The 16,333-nt window shown below is 37.9% G+C and overlaps 1 protein-coding gene across 1 annotated transcript; it reads right to left on the bottom strand.

Annotated features, from left to right (window-relative positions):
* Positions 1-12,370: 12,370 nt before the first annotated feature.
* Positions 12,371-15,351, bottom strand: LOC144704532 (translocon-associated protein beta (TRAPB) family protein). Its single transcript, XM_078576978.1, has 5 exons — positions 15,104-15,351; positions 14,070-14,168; positions 13,872-13,980; positions 12,792-13,787; positions 12,371-12,711 (listed from the first exon to the last, which is right to left on the bottom strand). Exons 1-4 carry the CDS (start codon positions 15,283-15,285, stop codon positions 13,641-13,643), a joined length of 537 nt encoding a protein of 178 aa, XP_078433104.1. The 5' UTR covers positions 15,286-15,351; the 3' UTR covers positions 12,371-12,711; positions 12,792-13,640.
* Positions 15,352-16,333: the final 982 nt, after the last annotated feature.

Genomic DNA, 16,333 nt, shown 5'->3' with positions numbered 1-16,333 from the left:
TCCATTTGTTGATGATGGCCAGGAATTTTACATCAACCAGATCAATAATGATCTGAAATTTTTTATAACTCATCACCGTTTTGAATAAGCTTCAAATTTGGATCGATCAATATAATTGGGCATAAAATATACTAACCCTGCCTCATCAAGGGGAATGTGTTAAATAAATTTTACAGACTATGAAACCTAAGCCTTATGAAAGACAATATATTAGACCTTTAGAGCATGAATTCTAACAATATCATATCCAGCAAAGAGGATGCTTCCACAAAAAATATGTGATAAGTTTTCATCCAGGTATTGATAGAATATATAATGATACAAAATCATGCTAATCAAGACAAACTAATTCAGATTTGAGAAAATAAACTATACCACATGCGGGTGCAGATGTTGATAGAATATGTGCCTTAATGTGCAGTTGTACCATACCACACAAAATGGGCAAGTCAGATGTTCTGTGCCAGTGTGCAAACATGTGTAGCCCATTAGAGCACATAACGCTTATTGGGTTCTAGAGGCCTAGATCTAGATGAAGATGAGGATTCCATGCATCGAAAGACTCATAACAAAATCAAAAGACATTATAAAAAGATTGAATCAAAGAACCTATGCATGGATCACATCCGTGATTTCTTGTATCTCGGAGTGATACAATTTTTTGAGATGCTCAAGCGTGCATACTCTAGAAGTATCCACGCGGTCCTTGGCACATCAGATCTCCTCCTTCTCGTTGACGAGCCCCATTCAACCTCCGTCGCCGTCCTTATGTTGTCCCGATCACATCAGGAGTAGAGAGGAGAGAGAAGAAGGGGAAGGCCCTTGAACATTCTGGTCAAGGTGAATTTTTTTCAGGGCCTTCCCCTATTTATATTAAGTGGGTATTTTTCATAAAAACCTCCAAAACTGAAGTACATCTTCCGACGTCCAAAAGACCATTTGTGTGTGACCCTCTAGGCCCATGTATCAGTCTTATTAACAACTCCAGTTGCCCAATAACCTTTATTGGCCTTACAAATTAATTAACTATATCATGATATAGATTAATTAACGTTGGATTGATTTAACCCAATCGATAGGTTGAGTCTCCAACACGTGGAGTGCCAAGCTACACCTCGTGCTCTAGAAGATACATCAACTCACTCATGGAACATGTTCGTCATCGGTTACCATGAAAGTATAATCCCTCATCCACTTGACACTCCTAAGTTGACTTAGGGTATGGTCTATTGGCAAACCCTAATCGATCATCTGAGTTAGTACTGATGCCTTCGAAAATCATTAGAGAACTCTTCTCCAATATTTCACTACCTTGGTCAAGGACTTCATCGCATCGTCTTCCTTGAGCTGTCACCTCTTATATCGAGGGTACATGATCCCATCTTGACCACTCAATCGTCTTCGTGAACTTCTTGTTATGCACGAACTAAGACTATTCAGAATCCCCTGATTAGGGACATGTAGGTCATAGTCAAAGTACAACTGTCCGTTCACAAGACGTCTTTGGTCTCTCAGGTATAAAGACCACTAACACAACTGTGATGTGGATCAACATGATTGGCAGTTCTATATAATACCATTCAGAGATTCGTACGAATCAATTCAGTGAACTCTTTCCACTAAAGAGCACCCACTATCTATCCTTAGTGTCTACACACTAATGGCTACGGGACCATACTCATCATAACAGTGAGTCTAGATAGTGATATTCTACCTAGAAACTTTGATATCCTTCTTGAGTATCCTTCGAATATGGTCTTAGTATGCCCTTAATTAATATAAATGATTTGGTTAATTAATTTGGAAGGCCAATAAAGGTTATTGGGTGACTGGAGTTGTTAACTAGACTGATATGTGGGCCTAGAGGGTATTTTGGACGTCGGAAGATGTACTTAAATTTTTGGGGTTTTTATGAAAAATACCCACTTAGTATAAATAGGGGAAGGCTCTAAACAAAATTCACCCAAGCTAGAATGTTCAGGGCCTTCCCCTTCTTCTCCCTCCTCTCCACTCCCGATGTGATCGGAATGACGTAAGGACGATGACAGAGATTGAATGGGGCTCGTCAACGAGGAGGAGATCCGATGTGCCAAGGACCGTGTGGATACTTCTAGAGGATGCACACTTGAGAAACTCAAATAATATCGCTCCATGATCCAAGAAATCACGGATGTGATCCATGCACATGTTCTTCGATTCAATGTGTTTATGATGTCGTTTGATTCCGTTATGTGTCTTTCGGTGAGTGGAATCCTCGTCTTCATTTAAATATAGGCCTATAGAACCCAACACCTCCTTCTTGTACTATCTAGCAAAGTTTTTATAAAAGTCACCACCCATAAGAAAAATTATTAAAAGTTTCTAAAATTTAAGTTTATCCACCACCATCCAAAAACCTTGTGCATTTGACCCTCTAGGCCCATTCTACAATCTGGTTAATTGTTTTAATGGCTAATAACATTTATTGGCCCATGGAATAACAAACTAAACCTTGTGCACAAGAATATACAAAGGAACCTTTATAGTCATAGATTAATATGCATGTATAATTGATATATAAATTTGATGATTTTAACGGTAAAATCTTATGTCTGAAAAGTTGAATTATGATGTATATTTCATTGTGTTTTATGAATAACATAGTGACATGTGTTAATTAACATACTATGAATGGTTTTTCTAATTTTTCCTATATTTTTCATGATTTATTATTTATTTATGCATTAATGAGAAAAAATATAATATGAACATTCTAATTGTCTTACTTCTCTTTATGGGTAAGAAAATTAATTTAAAAAAAGACAAATCAAATGCAAGAGAAAAAATGGGTATGCACTAACCACAAGCACAAAGACAACCACAACCACACACATACGCAAGCACCATGACAGCCCTAGGCAGCACCAGGACATGTATGCAAAGCCAAATCCAACCATAGGTGTAAAGGCAGCTGGCAGCCACCGAGGGAGTCGTAGAAGCATCAACTGCATGCAACAATGTGTGGCCTAGGATCATGGGGGAAATTTTCTTTCGATTAAAAATTTTAGTTATCTTTAGCATTTATATAGGGATTCTCTTTTAGCATTTATATAGGTTATTTTTTTAGCATATTTCCTTACATGATTAACGCTTTTAGTGGTTTCACTTGAAGTACAGGCCAAGCAAAGGCCGAATATAGGGGAAGGTGGATTGCAGCCCATGGTTCCAATCCTAAATAAAATACAACACAAAATGATGACTGGCTTGTTATCAACGCATCTTGAAGCCCTACTTAAAGTGGGTAAAACATTCCGTGTTTTAATCTTGATCGTTCACTCTTCTTTAAGAAAATCAAACAACCAAGATAGATGTCCTTCTTTAATAGTGTATTTCTTCTTTCATCCAACCAATCAACTAAAGTTTTAGTGATGTAGTCCAGAAAATAAACCAATCATCAAGAAAATGAGGAATTATGATGTGAATTTTTTCCCTATTTGTAATTTTCCTTAATTTGGTTGCAATTTGATAATTCCTACCCTATAAAAGCCCCATCTTCCTTCAAAAATAGAACAATTCCTTTCTTCATTGATCTCTTCTGTTGAGTACTTGACTTTATTGATCTTCTTCTTCTTCCTTTTTTCTCTTAAGCATTTCATGAAACATCTCATCTTGATTCTATTTGTGAAAGTAATTCTCCTTAATTCTGTTCCAATTTTATTTTTAAAAAGTCAAAAAAAATAATCAAATCCCCAAATCACTTCCCCTCATTTTCATGCCAATTATCATCCTCTAATAAACTTAAAACCATCCATTTTCATCTTAAAAACTTAAAAAAATCATTTATCATTTTGGCATTTCTACAAGTACATAGTGTGCATTAATCTTTTTTCCTATTCGACTCTGTTTTCTCTCTCAAAATTATCTTCTAATCTCTCGCCATATTCCTATATGAAACCTATCCATAAACATAGTTTTGCCCATATTTCCACATACCGTCACCTATAATATCTATAAATAATACCTTACACTACTATTATTATCTTATTATCTCTTCTCCCTCTCTTCTAACTATTTGATTAACTCAATCTCTGATGTCCAGTTCTTGTGTTGATGACCTCACTCTCTACTGTACATTCTGGGGTGAGAATAAAAACTTATAAATATTATTTTATTTGAGTGAAGTTAATTTGAACGATAAAGTATGCCCCTAATTTATCATACAAGTAGAATCAGCTAGTGCTATTCTATCCGGATAATTCGATGTACGTCTCAACTATCCATCAACTAGGAATATTTAGACTACATGTTTGAAGACAAGTGATCACTGTATTATGATTTCGTCATAATTCAGTATGTCATTACACGTATTCATTGACTTCATTATAAACATCACACCGGAATAATAATGAACATAAATATTTTATTCAATGAAGTTAAATAAACATGGTGGCGTGATTGGCTTGATGACCACATAATATCCATCACAATTATGTTGTTGTGAATTTAAGTTTAATCAATAATATTTATGAACCTTTACTCATGAATAATTTATCTAGATAGCGGTGAGCAAGGGTCGTCTTCACAGGGAATGTATCTTAAGGAAATAGCTCTCTCTATATGGTGAATTTCAGATGATGAGAAGGGATACATGTAAGGTAAGAGGTAGTGATACAATGGAGGTAGTGATCAGAGTTTGGGATTAGTCCTATTTGTGATAAGTGAGAGAGTGATGCACAAGAAGTGATCGCGATCAAGCGAGTGAAAACAAGAGAAAACAATGAAGAAAGTCATGACAGAGTGACGACTAGATGAAATAATTATCTAGTTCGGGGTTTTATAATTTAGGGTTTAATAAAATATAAGAGGTTGTGAAGGTGAGATGGGATGAAGATGATGATAAGGTTTGTAGTGATGAAGGTAGTGAAATAGGAGTAGAGTGATAAGTGAAAAAAAATGGAAAGATAGTGGTTTAGGTTTTCTTAGATGAATGAGAGTGGGACATGTGACGAGATCATAATGGCATAGGTGACATGTGAGGTGGATGCTAAAAGATGATAGATATGGATGATATAGATGAGGATGGATGTTGATGATGGATAAGAGTGATAGATGATCTAGCTAAATGTGTTGAAGAATAACCAATGTAAGGCAAGAGGCTAACCTTAGATCCCTATGTTCTATCGGGATCAAGTCATCTTCCTGATGTAGATCAGCCTCCCCCCTTCTCTACTATTCCTCTCTGGGTAATAAGAACACCAAGAACACACTTGATAGATCTTCAAAACTTCCCTTTCTTTCAATATGCCTCTCTAGGAGGAAGTGAGCTTAAAGATGTTTTTCAAAAAGACAGGGACATTTTATAGATCCAACTAAATGAATGGATAGATGACATAAAGATGAAGCTACCATTAAATTTTCAGCTTGATCAGAGTTCTGGATTGTCAGATATCAAGCCTGGAAGTTGGATGATTCCTAGTCGTTGATTTTTAAAGCAAAGATTTCTCCATCCTCGTCCTCATCAGCACCGTCATGCCGTTCTCGACATGCTGGAAGTTGGATAAGGGTGTATCATCATCACATTAAATGCAATCATCGGGTTGGACTGCCCTGCGTCATCCTCAATCGGTGATTCTCGTCGTGCCACCTTTCACTTTTGTAAAAGACCAGAAATAAAATGATAAATGTTTAATATTAAAATATAAATATTAACAAAACATGATGTGTTTGATGTGGTGGCACGGTTGTGAATGCCATAGCAGTGTGTTGGCTTTAAAGACAAACACGCACTAGACACATGTGCACCACATGTACACGTTGCACCAGTTGTATCGTGATACGTTAGATGCTTGCGTCATTTTTTATTGGTAAAGGTGTTTAAAAAATCAATTTTTTAAAGGTTTGAGCCCCAGCTTCCATGTCGCATTTATTGCAAAAAAGCTCATTGTGCCACGCCATCCTGTGTAATGAATAACAGAAAAGATAAATAGTTGCTCATAAATGTCATTAGCGATACCATGATTGTTTACATTAATGATGGGCTAACATCAATCATTAACCCTAACCACAGGTTGGTCATCATTTGGCGAATCGAATGGCAACACATGGCATGGCTGTGAAAAAACCCAAAAATATATTAAAATTAATATAAATGAAATATGAACCCAAAATTAATATTACAATTAATATAAATAAATATATATATGACTTACAAAAATCATATCTTTATGAACTTAGCGTAAAAAAATCCTAGAAATATTTAAAAAATGTGTAAAATGCAAAAAATTTAGAACATAATTCTAAAAATGGATTTAATCATTTTAAGCTTGATAACATGCATATATAAATGATTTAATGCATAAACATTTAGACATGATCAGATTAACCACCTAAAAATGTGTGACCAACTTTGTGGACTTGTTGCATTCGAGCTAGGATGATTTGGAATCCCCTAATTAGAGACTCGGAGGTCATAGTTAGAACACAAGCATCCATCCAGAACTAGTCTATGGTGTCTCAAGTCTAAGGACCACTTACACAATCATCACATGAACCAACCTGATTGACACTAGGTATACTACCACTTAAGGAGTCATAAGGATCAAGTCAATGTACCATTTCTCAAAATAAGACATTTTATTTATCCTTAACGTCTCCACACTAATGGCTATGGGATCGGCCATAATCATCATATTTGAAGGACTAGATAGTGTTATTCTATCCAGATATTTTGACGCCCTTCTCAAGTATCTGTTGAACAGGAATGTTTAGCACATGTGTTTAAAGACTATGTATCTCATCATAATTGATCTCTGATTAGATAGTGTGATCTATGTCTTATGATCTCTTCATAATTAACTTGATCATTGCATATATTCATGGACTTTGATTATAAGCATTTCACATGATTGTAAAAAATATATTATATTAATATATATTAAATGAGATGTGGATTGTGGAATTGGCTTGTAAGCCACATGTATTTTCAGCATAGAGAGAGGAGAGAGAGAGAGAAAGAGATGGTAAAGAGAGATGAGAGAAAGAGTTGGTAGAGAGGGGAGAGAGAGAAGGAGATGGAAAAATAGGGTGTTAATAATGATAGCAGTATCTGGTATCCCACTATGGAACATCGCTATATTTTTTTCCTAAAAATACAAAACACATATGATAATGAAAAGGGATAAGGTTTGAGGGTGGAAAATGAATGGTGATAACTTATATCGTTGAGCAAATAACAATATATCAGAGAGAGAGAGCCTTACCGATATCAGATTGATACAATGAGGAGTTTGATAACGCATATTGTTAAGTCTATCTCTCTCTGCTTAAATATATGTTTAGAGGCTAGACATCTAAACAGCTTGAAGATGTTCACTCGAGGAACCAGGAAATCATAAATTCAAACCATGCAAAGGTGATGTTTTTGGTTTTTCTAAGTTTTTATTTTTAGATTAGTATTCTATTTGAGAATCTTCTGTGTAATCAAATCTGGATTGTTGCCGATTGAATCCCCAAATTCCCAACAATATTTATATATTATATCATTAAATGTTTTCATGTCTAATATATGTTTACAATATCAAATATCAAAATATGTATAATTATCAATATCAGTTAGTCGGATAATGATATGGGACAAAGGGTAACTATAATGGAACTCCCACAACAACAAAAGCCAACAAAACTATTGCCGATATCCAAATTCGTGTTCGTTATTCCAACAGTAGCAACCTACTGCAAAGAGAGAAGAGAACGATCTGGAAGATAGGAGAGAGATAAGAGAGAAAAATACGGTACAGAGAAGAGGAGAGAGAGAGAGAGAGACAGAGCGAGAGAGAGAGATGGCAGAGAGAAGGTGATAAGCCTAAAATAGGTGAGTTTGGGCTTTTAGACTTATGCAATAAAATTTATAATAACCCTCAATCACTAAATACTATGTTTAGAGTAAGCAAGGGGTCGAACCACAAGGAGGCACTAAGCAATTATTTTTTATCCAATTTCAAATCAATTAATTCAAGAATGAATTGATTTTGCATTTAATAGACCTTAATTATGTTTAATTTTGCTTATAATTAATCAAAATTAAGTAGAAACTTAATTCTGATTTTAATATTTTTGGTCAAGACAATTTGGATAGGATAATATTGATTATTTTATTAGATCAATTAGGATTTCCAATCTTCAAATCAAGGTGATTTATCAAAACACTTTTTATCACTAAAATTTGGGAATTAATAAGCATACAAGGGATTTTTCCAATTGTACTTGAAGATGGATGATTTTTTATGAAATTTTAGATTTATGTATTTTAGATGTTTAATTGAATTTTCCAATAATAAATTGTGAAATCTAGAGAGATAAAATAGGTGATATAACCTAGAAAGAGAAAATAGAAGAATTTGGGGAAAAAGTGAAATTCGACCCTAATCTAAAGATCTATAAATGCAGAATGGTTCCAAATAAATGTAGAACTAAAGATTAAAAATCAGATCTTGAATCAAAATAAAAATGCAATGCTAATTTCATTTCAAATCAAATTCAAGGGCATGTACATTTCGCCCATGCCGTGGCGTTTTAGAAGTTCAAAATACAAATTAGAAACTTACAACTTTCAATGATGAATCAGGATCTATCGACTTCCAAAGCATTTCTTGTGTCCTTCTTGGCCAAATCCTTGGGGAGAGCTTCAAAAAATAAATTTCGCCTTCTTCCCGACCTCTATTTAAAATTCCAACCATAAGACTGTAGAGGGGGAAAAGACAAACATGTCCCTAAAATTTCAGCTCAATTGAACGGCTAGATCTCAAGATATCGCAGATTTACTGGCGTTCAATCATGGCCGTTGGATCATTTTATCTCTCTTAAAAAATGGCATTTTTCTATTGGCTGCCATTTTTTCCTTGTTTTCTCCGCCCTCAGATTGCGTTCTGACATGTATTTGTGTGCTTCCACAAGCCGCAATCATTGCTCCATAATGCTTCATTTAAACGGTTAAGAAAATGCCACGTCGCCCTCATTAGCACCATTTACCCTAAACCTTAAACCCTAAACCCTAATAAAAAATTATAAAAGGTAAGCTTACCGCAATTTTATAATACACGCAATGTCAATGTCCTCGTGCATTTAATGCACACGGCGAATCGATTGCGCGTGTATTAAATACAAAGCGAATCCTTTTATTTATATAAATGCACGTGGTGTCGGTTAGCACGTGCATTAAATGCATGCGGCGAACCGATTCCATGTGCGTTGATTCTCCACGTATCATAAATGCGCGACAAAGCAAATAAAACAAAAAAATGAAATATACCTTTTTCTCTCGCCTACCGCGCCATGTTACTCCATTCAAAGCAATGATTTGTTCATTATGGCATTGCACATTGCGATGCCATAATGAGCCAATAAAAAATTTAAATTAATTCATCCAATCATTCGCCCAAATTTCGCGCGAATGACGTAAATGCCACGTGATTTATAAATAAAAAATATCATTCTAAAAGTATATTCTTTAATTTCATAAAATCATTTCTTGGCTATAGAATGGTCAGAAAATTATATAAAAATATGGAAAAATTCCATAAAAATTAGGAAAACCCTTACCAACCTCTAGCCAAATATTTTTGCCCCTGTAAAAATATTTCTTCAATGCAATGAGGTTAAATACCATGTAAAAAATTACTAAAAATTAGAAAAAATAATAGAATCAAAGTGTAAGTTATTTATATTCATTTATATATGATAACATGCAAATATGGCCATTAAAACATATAAATGTAATGTACATCAATTTAACGTTATAATTTGCAAGTTATTGGAAGGCAGGAGAGAGAGAGAGAGAGAGAGAGAGAGAGAGAGAGAGAGAGATGGCAGAGAGAAGGTGATGTGGGACACAAAAATGGAATTCGTGAAATTAATAAATTAACACAAACATATTGTTAATCACGTGTTCCTTGAGTGTGATCCGAATTCATTTTAATCCTATAAAAGGGGACTAAGCCAATGGAGCAGGGATTTAACAAAGACACTTGGTATTACTTATGATATTCCTAACTTAATGGAAATAGGATAGTTGAAACGATAGACGAAAGTTTAACATTGGAAATTCTAAAGTAAACAATCACTCAGAGCAAATTAACCATTATTATGGACCGTAGTTATCTCAAAGTTATGGTGTCACAAGGTGCCTCAGTGACAAGAGCCAATAGCTTGAATGTTCTGATGTTGAATGGCCTTGAATGATGTTGATCTGCAGCTCCACGAGCGGAAATGGATAAGGAGAGGAGAAGGTGGGGAAGTGGATAAAAGGGAGTGTGAGATTTGATTGGCACGAGATGATGTTGATGTGTAATGTGAAAGGGGTAGAGAAGAAGTGCGGAAAATGATTTAAAAATTGGATGATATAAGGTGTGGGAATTGATGAAGTTAAGAAGAAGGGAGACAATGAGAACTAGATGGAGATGATGGGGTGAGATGAAGGGGTGTATTCAGTGATGGGGATGATGGGAATAAGATGATAGGAAAATGATGGAGATGATATTGAAGAAAAGGAAAGGAGGAACCCAAGAGGAGTTGAAGATGTTGAAGAAGAGAAGCCGCCATAGCTGTTCCGTTGCCCTTATCACGAGAAAATTGCCAAGGAATCCCTCTTTTCTCACAAACAACTTCACATTAATTCTCAAGCAAAAGTGTCTGTACAAGCAGGCTCATGGATCTTTTTAAGGAAAAGAAACATGCAGTTACAAAGAACATAAACTGTCGAATCGAAGTGGTGGTTTAAGAGAAAGTGGTAGAGAGAATGGTTGTTCACTCAGAGAAAGTTGTGGAGAAAGGTGAGGGAGAGAGGTTATTAGAAAAGTCAACTTGGAAGTTATAGGGGAAGAGAGAAAGAAAGAAAATTAGAGAGGAAAGAGAAAGGTGGAGTTGTCAATAATAGTAGGCGGTTAAGAGGATGAGATAACCCATATAAAGAAAGAGAACAAATGGAGAAGAAGAGTCAAAGAAAGGAGTTGAGTGAGAAGAGAGAGAAATAACGTGAGAGAGAGAGAGGGAGGAGAAAAGTCAAAGAAGGGAACTAAGGAATGAGAGAGACATAGAACATGATAGAGAGAAAAGAAAAGAAGAGAGAGGGAAAACCGTTAAGCATTTCCCTTCGGAAGGGAGAGGGGAGACAGATGGCAAAGAGAAGAGAGAGATAGAGAGAGAGAGATGGAAGAGAAGAGAGAGAGAGCGAGAGAGAGAGAGAGATGGCAGAGAGAAGGCAGAGGGAAGCCAAAGGGGAGAGAGATGGCAGAGGAGAGAGATATGGCAGAGAAATGGCAGAGAGAAGGGAGAGGAGAGAGAGATGGCAGAGAAATGACAGAGAGAAGGGAGAGAAGAGAGAGAGAGAGAGAGAGAGAGAGAGAGAGAGAGAGGGAAAAGAGAAGGGTGAAGAGAGAGAGAGAGATGGCAGAGAAATGGCAGAGAGAAGGGAGAGGAGAGAGAGAGAGATGGCAGAGAGAAGGGTGAAGAGAGAGAGAAAGATGGCAGAGAGAAGGGAGAAGAGAGCGAGATAGACATGGCAGAAATGAGGGAGAGAAGAAAGAGAGATAGAGAGAGATGGCAAAAAAAAGGGAGAGAAGAAAGAGAGATAGAGAGAGATGGCAGAAAGAAGGGAGAGGAGAGGAGAGAGAGAGATGGCAGAGAGAAGGGAGAGGAGAGAGAGAGAGATGGCAGAGAGATTGGAAAGGAGAGAGAGAGATGGTACAGAGAAGGGAAAGGAGAGAGAGAGAGATGGCAGAGAGACGGGAGAAGAGAGAGAAGGTAGAGAGATGGGAGAAGAGAGATGGCACAGAGAAGGGAAAGGAGAGAGATGGCAGAGAGAAGGGTGAAGAGAGAGAGAGAGATGGCTGAGAGATTGGAAAGGAGAGAGAGAGAGAGAGGGAGATGGCAGAGAGAAGGGAAAGGAGAGAGATGGTAGAGAGAAAGGAAAGGAGAGAGAGAGAGAGAGAGATGGCAGAGAGAAGGGTGAAGAGAGAGAGAGAAGGGAGGAGAGAGAGAAAGAGAGAGAGAGATGGCAGAGAGAAGGGAGAGGAGAGAGAGAGAGGCACAGTGAAGAGAGAAGAGACAGAGATGGCAAAGAGAAGAGTGAGAGAGAGAGAGAGACGGCAGTGAGAGAAAGATAAGGTAGATTAAGAAGAGAGAGAGACACGGCAGAGAGAGAAAGATATGGTAGAGAGAGAGAGAGTCTTTCCTTTTATATCCCTATACGCATTCCCCTTCAAATACGTGTATGCTCCAGCGCATGGACCTGTGAGGACTCTATGACCTCGTGTCACCCATTCCCTCTCTTCCCTTCAGCTTACGACCTCACCATTTCACCGGAAAACCCCCCCAAAACACTTGCATGTTGCAAATATACCATGTCCAAAATTTATCCTCAACTTTTATAGCGCAAGTTTTAGCTAAATCAGAGGTCAAAGTTCGTCAACGAGGGCATCTCTGCAATTTAATCTTCTCCAGAAGAGAGAGAGAGAGAGAGAGAGAGAGAGAGAGAGAAAGAGAGAGGAGAGTCTCAGCATCATTTCAAGAGAGAGAGGAGGGAGGGCGCACGTGCGCCGAAGAAGGGCGGAGAAGTCGCACGTATCACCGCTTTTTCTTGCTGGCCCGGGAGGTGCTTGGTGGGCTTGCCACGAGGTATACGAACAGGCCCACAATGCCCAATACGGAGACTAGTGGGCCGTACTTGGCTACCAAATTCTGCAACCAATTCGGCCCATTTCAGGTCAACGCCCGCTCCAGTCAACGGTAGAAAAAGTAAATCAATGGAAGAGCCTTACCTTTAGCTGAGTTCGCGATCCCAGAAGCCACGTGTCGAGACAGGATAGGACGAGAACATGTTAGACGATGACTTTCTCGGTCGATAATGGAAAACATTTAAAAAGAAAATAGAAAATGGGGGACTTTGGGATGGAGATAATTTTTAAAAAATGAAAATGGAGGATCTTGGGAAGGGAAAAGATATCGTTAGATAGAAGACTTTCTAGTGCTAGAATGGAAATTATTTCAAACAAAAAAGAAAATGGAGGAGTTTGGGAATGAGACAATGTTATATAATTTCAACAATAAACAATATTACATTTGGGGAGTTTGGAGACAGTGTTAGACGATTTTGTCGGCCTGGGATGGAAATTATTTAAAAAATATACAAAATGGAGGATGTTGTCGAGGGTTGAGACAATGTCAGACGATTTTCTCGGTCTAGAATGGAAATAATTTTTTTAAAAAAGAAAATGATGGATTTCTTTTTTTTTAAGACTGAAAATGGAGGATTTTGGTGGGGGAGAAGACTATAAGAGACGATTATTTTGGTCTAGGATGGAAATAATTTTTAACAATGAAAATGGAGGATTTAAGGGGGGGAAGAAACAATGTGAGACGATTTTCTCGGTTTAGGATGGAAATAAATTAAAATAAAAACGAAAGCGGAAGATTTCAAGAGGGAGGAGATAATGTGAGCCCATTTTCTTGACCTAGGATGGAAATAATTTAAAGAAACGAAAATGGAGGATTTAAGGGGCGGAGGAGACAATTTGAGACGTTTTTCTCGGTTTAGGATAGAAATAATTAAAAATAAAAACGAAAACGGAGAATTTCAGTGAGGGAAGAGAAAATGTAACACGATTTTCTCAGCCTAGGATGGAAATAATTAAAAGTAATAATCGAAAATTGTGAATTTTGGGAGGGAGGAGAGAGGAGCTGACCCAGTTGAGCTTGTCCAAAGGGGGTTTGTCGGCGAGGATGTCGAGAGGGAGAACCGGCGTCGAGTAAGCCTCCTGCAATAAAGAAAGGAGATCATGCCACATCAGACACAGCGTTGACTCATGAATCAAACGAAGTCAACGGGATAGATGGTTGACCTGGAGCGCTGACTTGGAAGGCACACGGAACTTGACCACGGCAGGCGCCCCCTGGAAGAGGCCTTTGACTTTGGACTCCAGGACAAAGGAGTGAGAGACAATGGAACCGCTATAGAGAGAAAAACGCGCTCCATGGTCAACGCAGGAAAATTAAAATAAAACAAAAAGAAATTCTATTTTCTGAATTGACTCTCTCACGTCTCGAGCTTCTCCCACGACTTTGACGAGCTGCCGGAGACCAGTTCGAAGGCTCCGTTTTCCCAGCTGTCGTCGGTCAGGACGACGTCATACGCCGTGCTGAAACCAGATTTATATTTTTTATGTCAGAGATTTTTTCACCGGATTTAATAAATGGTTGATGTCATGAAATAATTAGTGATGCGGGTCAAGATGATTAAGCATGACGAAAAGTTCAATTGGCGAAGGACTCTTGCCAAGACAGTAGTCAAGGAACTCCAAATCAAGGGTTTTAATAAACAATTAAAGATCTAAGTCTCCAAAATCGGCCAGGAAAGGCTAATTAGATACAGTCAGGAATATGGAAATTTCCTAGATTGCAGAAAATTATGAAAAATAATCAAATCATTTCTTTCAGGCGTTTAACCATGTTAACTTCTTAACGTGATGAGATCCAAATCCCTCATCTCTTCTGTAGTTTAGTTCTTGAAGTTCAACGCCTTCTGCTTTTTTCGAGATAGAAAACACTTATCCCCTGATGGATCATTAAAGATACCACACGACAGATATTTGAACTTATCGTGGAGTAAACCATAGAAATGAGTAAAATTTGGCAGATAAAAAGCACGAACAAATCTAGTTTCAGGTCATGAAAATAGGGGGTCAATTCAAACAGTGCCACGCAAACGAGAAAAAAACACAAACTTGATATCGATCTAAATTGTGCTCAATAACGAAAAGCAAATACCAAATTTATGAGACATCAAACAGCAGCAAGAGAGGTTGGAAACAAATTTCACGGCCGAAAGAAAATCAACATCGAGATCTGCTCCATTCACTTTTTTCCCGAAGATGACATCAATTAAAAGTCAAAAACCGTCAAAAGCAACCATCAAAGCGGCAAATTAATAGAAATTCCGAACAACGAGATCGAAAACGAGGCCATTATCATTCAAATCAAGGGCATGCATGCAAGCAGATCTCCATTCTAAGCCGAGGAAAAAGACGACAAAATTCAAAATCCAAAAATTACAACAGAATTAGAGAAAAATTACCCGGAACCCTGGTTGTAGACATCAATGGCGACGGAGATCCGCTCGGTTCCGGACTTGGGACGGGACAGATCGGCCTTCTTGTGCACGACCAAGAACGGCGAATCCGAGCTAGCAAGAACAGAGGAGAAGATCAAGAAAGCTGCGAAAAGAACAACAATGGCGCCCGATCTGGCGATCGCCATGGTTTCTAGCTTGGATCTTGCAGTAGTCTACGGCTCTACGCTTTGAGACGACGCGGCAGCCGAGAAGCGCAGCTCGGAGATATGTATCAAGATCCCTACAATCTCAGCCGTCCATCTTTCATCGTCCGAACGATCCTCCCCCCTGGAATTTTCAATCTAGTGGGCGGCCCACAAATAGAATTTCTCAGTGTTATTGGGCCTGCTTGGTCAACGGCCCAGTCCAATAGACGTACAATGTTTGGAAACTGAGAAGGTATTCTCATTCCAATTTCCACTGCCCAGCTGCCCAGTAGTGTTCGTCCATCCCCGGCCTGATATCAGATGCCGATGGCATGATCTACGCTGAACCTGATATCAAAAATGGGTTATCTGATACATGTCATTTTGCCAATCTCTGGATATCTGTGGCTACAGTACCGATATCAGATGTCGATGGCATGATCGACGCTGAACCTGATATCGGAAATGGGTTATCTGATACGTGTCTTTGCCAATCTTCGGATATCGGATATTGGTTGCTACAGTACCGATATCAGATGCCGATGGCATGATCGACACTGAACCTGATATCGGAAATGGGTTATTTGACACGTGTCTTTGCCAATCTCCGGATATCAGATATCAGTTGCTACAGTACCAATATCAAATGCTGGTATTTGTCTTTGTCTCAGTGGTTGGATGGGGATACCGAATATCAGTGTTGGATATTGGTTTTTCAATATCGAATATGTGAATGAAAACATAATTTATATAATGTATCTTTTTACTAGGAAATATATAAGCTGTATGAGTTATACATACTTTGTTATGGGTAGAGCATGGTGATTTTGCTCTTTTCTTTCCACGTAGGACAATGGGTGCTCATTTTTAAGACAGGATATAGGATATTGATATCTGGATACTGACCTTCTGTACGAATTTTGATATCCAATACCCAGATATTACATCCAATATTTGTTATGGGCATTCGCTGTGTCCTGGCCCCTAAGATATCCATCAAAATATCAGGTATCGGGTGTAAATTTTATATCTGTGAGATATCCAATGT

The sequence above is a fragment of the Wolffia australiana genome, chromosome 6 (assembly GCF_029677425.1).
Source record: "Wolffia australiana isolate 7733 chromosome 6, ASM2967742v1".
In the NCBI taxonomy this organism is placed as follows: domain Eukaryota; kingdom Viridiplantae; phylum Streptophyta; class Magnoliopsida; order Alismatales; family Araceae; genus Wolffia; species Wolffia australiana.
Note: the sequence above shows the minus strand (reverse complement) of the source record. Positions and strands in the feature narration are given on the sequence as shown.